Source organism: Thalassophryne amazonica, chromosome 15 (assembly GCF_902500255.1).
Source record: "Thalassophryne amazonica chromosome 15, fThaAma1.1, whole genome shotgun sequence".
Classification (NCBI taxonomy): Eukaryota; Metazoa; Chordata; class Actinopteri; order Batrachoidiformes; family Batrachoididae; genus Thalassophryne; species Thalassophryne amazonica.
The window spans coordinates 13,496,954-13,507,410 of NC_047117.1; the positions used below are offsets into that span (position 1 = coordinate 13,496,954).

The following is a 10,457-nucleotide window of genomic DNA, read 5'->3' on the forward strand; positions in this document are numbered from 1 at the left end:
TTCATTTATTAATCCCATTAGTTCTACCAATAATTTGCACCACTTTTTACATTTTTTTAAATTGGAGCAACTTTAACTTCTAACCCCTGTACAAACTGAAATTGACCTTTGTCACCATTCTTGTTGTTTTTACCCCATAACTCCATAACGTTCAGTCATAGATAGTCCAAACTATACCTTTTTGGTATCGTTGTGATCAGACAAATAATGTGGTATAGCTTTTCCAAATCTTGTCCAGTCAACTGAATTTACTCCAGGTGGTCTCCAGTTAAGCTGTAGAAACATCTCAAGGATGATCAGTGAAACAGGATGCACCTGAGCTCAGTTTTTGAGCTTCATTGCAAAGGATGTGGATACTTATGCACGTGTGTTTTCTTAGTCTTTGCAAAAAATCTCAACAAAAATATTTTTCACATTGTCATTATAGGGTATTGTGTGTAGAATTTGGAGGAAATACAATACATTTCATCCATTTTGGAATAAGGCTATAACATAAAATGTGGAGAAAGTGAAGCGTTGTGAATACTTTTTGGATGCGTATTGTGATTTAGTGCTGTATAAGTTGAATTGATAGCACAACTAACTTTTCAAGTTATTATTCAAAAACATTAGCAGCTTACATTGGCTGACAAAGGAGGAAACTATTAATCCAAAACTGACAATAAAAAGAATTGTGTCTGCTGTTGTTATGTTGGTTTTAGGGCAATGGCTTCTGAAGTGGTCGGCAACCTTTTAGGTCATGTGATGGAGCTGACCCTCTGGTAATCTGACGTAGTCATGGTAAAATAGAAATATACTCAACAAAAATATAAACGCAACACTTTTGGTTTTGCTCCCATTTTGTATGAGATGAACTCAAAGATCTAAAACTTTTTCCACATACACAATATCACCATTTCCCTCAAATATTGTTCACAAACCAGTCGAAATCTGTGATAGTGAGCACTTCTCCTTTGCTGAGATAATCCATCCCACCTCACAGGTGTGCCATACCAAGATGCTGATTAGACACCATGATTAGTGCACAGGTGTGCCTTAGACTGCCCACAATAAAAGGCCACTCTGAAAGGTGCAGTTTTGTTTTATTGGGGGGGGGATACCAGTCAGTATCTGGTGTGACCACCATTTGCCTCATGCAGTGCAACACATCTCCTTCGCATCATTCGTGAAGAGAACACCTCTCCAACGTGCCAAACGCCAGCGAATGTGAGCATTTGCCCACTCAAGTCGGTTATGACGACGAACTGGAGTCAGGTCAAGACCCCTATGAGGATGACGAGCATGCAGATGAGCTTCCCTGAGACGGTTTCTGGCAGTTTGTGCAGAAATTCTTTGGTTATGCAAACCGATTGTTTCAGCAGCTGTCCGAGTGGCTGGTCTCAGACGATCTTGGAGGTGAACATGCTGGATGTGGAGGTCCTGGGCTGGTGTGGTTACACGTGGTCTGCGGTAGTGAGGCTGGTTGGATGTACTGCCAAATTCTCTGAAACGCCTTTGGAGACGGCTTATGGTAGAGAAATGAACATTCAATACATGAGCAACAGCTCTGGTTGACATTCCTGCTGTCAGCATGCCAATTGCACACTCCCTCAAATCTTGCGACATCTGTGGCATTGTGCTGTGTGATAAAACTGCACCTTTCAGAGTGGCCTTTTATTGTGGACAGTCTAAGGCACACCTGTGCACTAATCATGGTGTCTAATCAGCATCTTGATATGGCACACCTGTGAGGTGGGATGGATTATCTCAGCAAAGGAGAAGTGCTCACTATCACAGATTTAGACTGGTTTGTGAACAATATTTGAGGGAAATGGTGATATTGTGTATGTGGAAAAAGTTTTAGATCTTTGAGTTCATCTCATACAAAATGGGAGCAAAACCAAAAGTGTTGCGTTTATATTTTTGTTGAGTGTAACTTTATATAGAAATAAAGACATGCTCACTGACAACACACATATCATTTGACAAAGTGGAGTATGTATAGTTACGGAAAACCCAATTTGAAAGAGTTTATCCAAAGAGTATGTCATCTTATCCACAACTGTAGTGGGAATGTGAAATTGGCTTTAAAATGTGTATTTGCAAATGCCCTTTAAATTCTGTCAACCCACCATGAAAAAAACCCTCTGGAGCCGCTGCTGGTCACTGAGCACCATTATGAACATGCCGCGGCTCTTCTCAGAGCTTCAGATGAAACTCAATTGGAATGTGATGCCATAAATGACTGGGAGATCTTTCCATAGTGTGAAACGGACAAAAGTGCACTACGCTGACCTCATGCACTCCTATAATTGTGCCTCTCCTGGGAAAGCAAATAAGGAAACACTGAATTTGAGGACTGGGGAAATGGAGTAAACAAAGGGAGAGAATGAATGTGTGTTTAAGACAGAGGGATGAGTAAAATATGGACAGAAGCTACCTGCTGGCTTCTTCCTTATACGGTCTTAGTCGAAGCCCGGAGCCAGGCCTGCGAGTTTCTGTGACTGAGTGAATAATGCAAGGAGGGAGAGTGTGTGGTGCAATGCATGCATGATTCATGCACCCTGAGTTTTGAAATTTCTCAAGGAATGCCACGAGTGAGGAAAAACGTGTTTAGGGAGGAGTCTGTGGCTGCAAAGTTTTTTTCATCACTTTTGTCTTTCACCATCCTCGTATTTCTCAAGCTTTGTTTTACATGAAACTATGAGTCGGCCTATATCGCTTCAATACACATACATGGCCTTAAAAAGGGGGACTAATTCATTTCCTCTCAGTGGTCACATGACCTGGGCAATGCATTCTTCTCCTCCACGTGACTCGCTTCAATATCTCCTTATATGGATGTCATCCAAAGGAACTCTTTTAGGGATGACTGTCCTCCTGCACTGGGTCTATTAAAGATGTATGTTGACTGCCTGAGTGGAGCAGGACAATGACGGTTCGAAAGGCCAATACCACAATCAGGTCACACCCGCTGGTGTCCCATGTAACATGGCCATGTAGTGCTGTAGTGAAGCTCTACAAAACACACTTCCTGACTCTTTTAGTGAACGGACTCTATATATCCTTATTAGGAGCACTTAGAGAAACCCAAGTGTAAGTTTATGAGTTTTTGTCCGGTGCCCTTATTGAGTTAAAGGCAGCACCCTGACCCACCCACTTTGCTTGCTCAACAAAAAAAAGATGTGCTTCAAACTCTGTAAACACGAATGCACATGCACACTGTTGCACATCAAAGGTGCCCGTGCACCCAGTTGTTATCTTTGACTCAGCACTTCATGATGACGCATTGATTATTTGCTGGGAGTGTGCATGAGCAGGTGTGAAAATGTGAGTGAGTTAAATATGTGTGACACTGAGTTATACTGCTGAGTTTTATGTCCATAATTAGCCACGTGACATCACTTTGACACCAAATGTGTCATCCGGGCAAGATAATCTCTCCCTGTGTGCACTCACACATGAACGAAAGATAAGACATTTACAGCCACATAAGAGTTAACTGAAAACATACCGCAGCATGCCCACCTGAATCAGTGTCACTCAGCTGAGGCGGACATGTCAGGGTGCCAACAGCACTGTTAGAGCTGTCACCGCCTTCCATGATCTGTCACTAACATCAAATTCCTTGTTTTATTGTGAGGAAGGCTAAATAGTTCTCAAACACTGATGAAGGTTACATGATCGCCCCTTTTTGTTTGACCAACTATAAGCGGGACATCCGAATAAGTAGGGGATGGATCAGGAAAGAGTTGATTAAATTTTGATCATCTGGATCTGCCTCTTGCTTTATGACATCCCATTAAAAAACTAAATCAAATTGCCCTACTTTGTCAGTTGGCGGAAGTATCATATCTTCTGGGCTGTAAGTGCACGGGAACATAATATAAGTCACATCTGTCCAAAAATGTGTCATCAATAGGGAGGGGGGACGCATTTAAGTCGCAACGGTGTATAAGTTTTAAGTTTTATAAGTTTTTTAAATGTGGTGTTTCCATTTCATGCAACAAGAAGCAAATTAATTTAATCAGTACATTACTTATTTATAATGTAAACACTGCATTAGCAAGCAGAAGCTCACAAGCTAATCAGTGTGATTATACGACACATAGCAACAAAAGTACATTGCTTCTTGTGGCCACTAAACAAACTATCATGGCTGAGGTAAGCGTGCAGTGTAACTAAAACAGCACATTATATATTTATAGCTCAAAAACAATTGTGAAGGCTAATAAACATATCTTAGCTGTCTTGAGTTGCTGTTCTTGTTGTCACACATAGTCCAAACAAGGGTTGTTTTGAGTTGTATAAAAGTAAAAGTAAAATAAAAGTAAAAGGCCTTCAGTTTGAGACCATGATCTGTTAATTTTACTTGTTCTCAATGTCAATGATTTTTTTTTTCATTCAGAGCTTCTTCTTTTGCTTCTTCTCATTCTTCTTCTGGTCCAGCACATGAATCACACTACCTCATTCAGTATAGATCAGCAGCTTTTCACTCTTTTAGGTGCTGCCCTCTTGTGACCATAAATGATAATACAGTATTTTTTCATACAGACTTTGCTTCTGAATATGTCACAGGACTTCCCAAACTAGTGAAAATGTTGTGACATCTAGTTCAGAAAATATGGTCTGTGCCCTTGAGAGCCCTTCTAGCTGAGTTGTGAACCCTTACAAGGGTCACCAACCCTGATCTGGGAGACTACCTACATGCTGTAGCCATAGCTGATTCATGAAGCGTGGTGGTTTCTAGCTCTTGATTGGCTGATCTTTCATCTTGGGCCCAAAGCTAATGTTTCATATTATTATGAATATCTACATGACTGAATGACATGAGCTGAGCTCAGTTTCATCAAGTGTTTGAGGAAGCTTAGCCCTTAGACCTTCAGTGGAAGACCATCTAAGCCTTTTTGGGGTCATATTGTTTAAATTTACTTTTTTTGTACATTTTACTGCCAAATATAGTTGAGGTTCCATGATGAACCTCTTTACAGTAATTCTATGAGTGTGCATGTGGAAACTTCCTTGTTATAAGTAGAACATGCGCTTGAAAAGAGTAGTCTGGACTATATTCATTATTGTTTTCGCAAATGTTGATTGAGCTGGAAGGCAGCACATTGGCTTAGTGGTCTGCTGCCTCACAACAAGAAGGTCCCAGGTTTGCTTCCAGCTTGTCCTATCTGTATAGCGTTTGCGTTTTATGTGTGGGTTCCCTCTGGAGATTCCAGCTTCCTCCCACTTCCAACGATATGCAGGTCAATTGACTTGGTGACTCTAAATTGATCTGCAGCAGACTTGCAGGTTGTCCAGGGTGTACCACTGGGATAGACTCCAAACCCCTAGGATTTTAATTGGAATAAGTGGGTATAAATGAAGGACTGATCTTGTCTGGTGTCTGTGCAATACAGCAACACTGTCTGTGTGAGAGACAGGGAAAGAAGCAAGAGGAGTTTGGCAATCAGCAGCTCCTTTCCATTTAAAGTGAAGAAACTGTTTTTAGAGATCTTAAAATGAGTGGTTAGGTGAATGGATCAGGAGCAAACCTGCCTATTTATAGACATGGGATCAAATCCCACTCATGCTATCTGTTTGTGTCATCGGACAAGACCCTTAATCTGTGTTGTCTCAGTCCACACAGCTGTAAAAATGAGTGTCAACCTTGACTGGAGAAGTAAATATGAAGCATAATTGTAAAGGGTTTTGAGCCGAATAGATTACTGTGATAGAAATGCAGCCCTTCTTGAATAGTTTTAATGATGCATCGCCTCATTTTCTATGGAGCAGTTCTGGCTACAAACATTAATAGGATTTTAAAGGTCCCAGAAATGATTTACTTCCACTTAATGTTGCACTAAAGCACCAGCAGCATCTCAGACCAAAACACTGTCCTCTCTTTGGCTGCTTCCCCATATAGTAACATTTAAAATGTGGTTTAAAGGACCTGTAAAACATGGCGTGACTGATATTAGGCTGTTAACAAGGTGGAGGTTATGACCCCTTTAAAATGTTTTTAAAAAATGGACTCTGGATCAATGTGGATCTTGTGGGTGGGAACATGTTATATCTGTCACCTGCCTTGAAATTCCAAAATGGGGAAATAATCAGAGATGCAAAAATCTGCAATTTGTGTGTAATGATACAAATGATTCAAGAAAGATCACTGTGCTTGTGCATGTGTGTGTGAGGGGTTGTGCAACTTAAATCATCAAATCAGTCGAGGTATTTTGTCTATCTTTAGATGTTTCATGTGCATATTAATTGTGCTGTATTTTGCATTTTATTATCCCTAAGGAGTGAACACAGTGATGATATGACATTTGATGACCTTATGGATGAGCAACGTTTTCACACTTATGTGCTTGAACACTGAGACAAATCATTACTTAAACTCAAATTAAAAAAAAAAATTAATCTCTGCTATTCACTGCAGGATTTCGCCACTTATACAGCAAACGAGTTCTCTAAATTTTCCACATATCGCTATTATGATGGTGAGCATGAAGAGGGAAAAGGGTGCTGGCTGAAAGAGTGACCTAGGCCGAGAGATAAGAATGTGTATTATTGAAAACTAAAACAGATTACTAATTTTTTCAGTCTTTTTTTTTTCCACGCTGCTTTTCACCACCAGCGGCACAGCGGTGATCTGCAGGAGCCACACCCAGTGGACGCGTCTGGACCAATCAGAAGGCTCCGTTATGAAAGGTTTCCTTTTATGGTGCGAAGGGGCTGCAGCACACGCGCGGATAAAATCCTGCAATTTATCGGCCTCTGGTGTAGTCAAACCCACGCAGGGAATCTGAGCGGAGAGCATCCATTCAGCCACAGGTCATCTGAAGCCGCTAATCTTTTACAGGTAAGAAAGACGAGCAGCTGTGTTTACATTCTGAAATATTAAGTGGAAGCAAACTGATTTTTTTTATTTTAATTTTAAATATACATGCGATCTGAAATAGGAGATTTCTGCGTAGGGAGATTTTTTTTTATTAACCTTTAAATATGCGTTATTCAGTTTAATTTTCTGACCTCTAAATGTTAACGGCAATATTATAGCTTTTTATTGCTGTTGAAGTTGGTTTGTCGTGTTTAGTTCAGTCCAGCCTGTCAGAGGAGGGCTGTGTTTTTTTTCTTTATTTTTGGAATATCTCTGTGGGTTCTTATTCCGGTTCTGGTGGATCTGGTAGCGGGAGTGGCTGCTGTATCACTGGAGGTTTGACTGCGGCTTCCCGCCGTGTCTGAGCCGCACTCTGTCCTTATATGGACATAACCCGGACGACGAGGACCCGCCTTTGTCTCTGTTCTGGCTCAGTAGAACCCGCGCCACTGCGACATCTAGCGTCCAGCCTCTGTAATTACAAGCTGTCGCAGTAAGAGTTAATAAATTGACTTTTTTTCTTAAAGAAATTGCATTTTTACAACTGACTACTCTGACTGTAAACTGTCAAGTGGAAGCAGAAATGGCTGCTTCTGTTGTCTGTAGATCAGTTACTCCATAAGTGTCATTTAGATGTCACTCTTCTGTACTGATCCTTAATGCAGAATTTATGGGTCACTCAAACATTATGATGCAAAGCTGTTGCGTTTTTTTTTTTTTGATTGTTTCTTTCCAGAAATGGAAGACGAAATTGCCGCCCTGGTTGTTGACAATGGCTCTGGCATGTGCAAAGCTGGTTTTGCAGGAGATGATGCTCCCCGTGCTGTGTTCCCCTCCATTGTTGGACGTCCTAGACATCAGGTACTGTTTCCTTGAAGCACACTGCAAATGATAAAACTATAGTGACAGTGTGCTGCTGCAGACTCAAGACAGCTGCTGTGACGTACAGCATGCATCAGAAATTAAAATGCTAATTATCTTGTTGTTAAAGAAAATGAGCAAATGGAACATCTAGTTCAAATCCTTCAATCCCGCATCTTGACAGCTGACTCAAAACCTGTAGTTGATGATGCAATTGTAACATTAAACGTGTGCACCCTTGGAAAACTGATCATTTGCACAATGACAAATGAGTCTATTCTTGCATTTCAATCTCCCTTCTGTTCTTTGTAGGGTGTGATGGTGGGTATGGGTCAGAAGGACAGCTATGTTGGTGACGAGGCGCAGAGCAAGAGGGGAATCCTGACCCTGAAGTACCCAATTGAACATGGTATTGTCACCAACTGGGATGACATGGAGAAGATTTGGCATCACACCTTCTACAATGAGCTGAGAGTTGCTCCTGAAGAGCACCCAGTCCTGCTCACAGAAGCACCCCTCAACCCCAAAGCCAACAGAGAAAAGATGACCCAGGTAATGTGTGCATATTGTTCATGAACATGTCCCAGCAGCACTAAGCTGCTGTTGGATATTTCTTCGACTCACTTTCCTCCTGCTGCTTAAATCTCCAGGTTTCTTCTCTCCTGAGCTGATCTTTCATCTCTGCTGGTCCTTCAGGTGCTTAGCTGTAGCATGGTCATTGTCTGATAGTCAGGCTTGCTTGACCTGTGTGAAATAAAAAATGCCTTCTAATTAGGCACACTGACTGCATGATGCAAAAGATGGCAATGAAGAAAGTTTGACTCTTTTTCATAATAATAATGCAGAAAACTTGCTGTGTGCTGGCTTTTCCTGACTGCACGAGCACTGCTAGTTTACTTGACTCTACATTAGTAACAATTTCTTGTTTTAAATCCTCCTGCAGATTATGTTTGAAACCTTCAACACCCCTGCCATGTATGTGGCCATCCAAGCTGTACTCTCTCTGTACGCCTCCGGCCGCACCACTGGTATCGTCATGGACTCCGGTGACGGAGTGACCCACACAGTGCCAATCTATGAAGGATACGCCCTGCCCCACGCAATCCTCAGGCTGGACCTGGCCGGCAGAGACCTCACAGACTACCTCATGAAGATCCTGACAGAGAGGGGTTACAGCTTCACAACCACAGGTTGGCATGCAAACATTCATGTTAAACATGAGCTGACTTTTTGGAGGCTGGAACTTAACGGATTCTCTCGTTGAACAGCTGAGCGTGAGATTGTGCGTGACATTAAGGAGAAGCTGTGCTATGTTGCTCTGGACTTTGAGCAAGAAATGGGTACTGCTGCTTCTTCTTCATCCTTGGAGAAGAGCTATGAATTGCCTGATGGGCAGGTCATCACTATTGGAAACGAGAGGTTCCGTTGTGCTGAAGCGCTCTTCCAGCCGTCCTTCCTTGGTAAGCTTGACAAGTTGGTGCACTGTGTAATGGATAAAACAGGGTTGTTGTGGCTTTAAAACACTTATACTTTTTCAGGGATGGAGTCTTGTGGAATCCATGAAACTACCTTCAACAGCATCATGAAGTGCGACGTGGACATCCGTAAGGACCTGTATGCCAACACAGTGCTGTCTGGAGGTACCACCATGTACCCAGGCATTGCTGACCGTATGCAGAAGGAAATCACTGCTCTGGCACCCACTACCATGAAGATCAAGGTAACTAAAACAAAAATCCTCTCTGGCACATGCTACGCTGCCATCTAGTGGTCAAAAGTTTAACGCATCTTCTTGCAGATCATTGCTCCCCCTGAGAGGAAGTACTCTGTATGGATCGGCGGCTCCATCCTGGCTTCCCTGTCCACATTCCAGCAGATGTGGATCAGCAAGCAAGAGTACGACGAGTCCGGCCCCAGTATTGTCCACAGAAAGTGTTTCTAAAGAGACTGTCCCACCCAAATACACTGCTATAAACCAAACAACTGGCTCTTCATACACTTCTACAGAAATGCTGTATGCAGTGCCCACAACACCTCTTCATCCTTCCCTCATCACTTTGGCACCATGCCCCCAGATGGGGAGAAACTGTGCAGGAAGTACAGAGCGTTGCAGGTGGTATGAATGTGAGAAACACAAGGTTTTTGTCATTGTTTGTGCAAGTCATTCCAGATGTCTTTGTTCACCACCTTATTTGCCTCTATGAAGGTTTATTCTCTTCTGGGCCCACTGCCCAACAGAGCTGTAGTATTAATATGTAAATTATATTGTAATCTGAAGACTTTTTGTTTTTGTACTTTCAGCCTTAAGTGATACTTGGTCCAACTTAAAAGTAAAATGGTACCTTGTAAAGAGGCATGTTGAGGCTCTTGGCCTCTGTACAAAGAACTAAATAAAGTGCACATCTTGAATTCATGTTGGTCTACTTTAACTATATTGTGACACGTGTGGTGTTTCATGTCTGTAATGGCAACTTTGAGTCCTCATGGCTGCCGGAACAAGTAGCAGTTGAGTTTCCTTCAAGAACCTCAACAGTAACTCAGGGTTTCATCCAGGCTGCACTGTACTTTGAGAACTTTGTCACATTTACAAAGTAAATGCACAGTAGTGTGAACTTCAATTTAAAAACTAGTATGACGCATTGACCCAATTCAAATGGTCAGTTCTTCTGTACTTAAACTTTCACCTGCACCCTATATTGACTTTAAAAATGTGCAGTTCATCTGACTTGGTGACACTTAGATTTGGTCA

General features: G+C 41.9%; 1 protein-coding gene across 2 annotated transcripts; it reads left to right on the top strand.

The window, feature by feature from the left end:
- Positions 1-1,292: 1,292 nt before the first annotated feature.
- Positions 1,293-10,121, top strand: actb1 (actin, beta 1). 2 transcript variants are annotated; one of them, XM_034189084.1, is made up of 7 exons: positions 1,293-1,305; positions 7,584-7,708; positions 8,021-8,260; positions 8,652-8,898; positions 8,977-9,168; positions 9,247-9,428; positions 9,507-10,121. In XM_034189084.1, the coding sequence occupies exons 2-7, from the start codon at positions 7,586-7,588 to the stop codon at positions 9,648-9,650; spliced, it is 1,128 nt and encodes a 375-aa protein (XP_034044975.1). In that variant the 5' UTR covers positions 1,293-1,305; positions 7,584-7,585; the 3' UTR covers positions 9,651-10,121. The 2 variants fall into 2 exon arrangements, with proteins under 2 accessions (XP_034044975.1, XP_034044974.1); XM_034189083.1 differs by lacking the exon at positions 1,293-1,305 and adding an exon at positions 6,704-6,829.
- Positions 10,122-10,457: the final 336 nt, after the last annotated feature.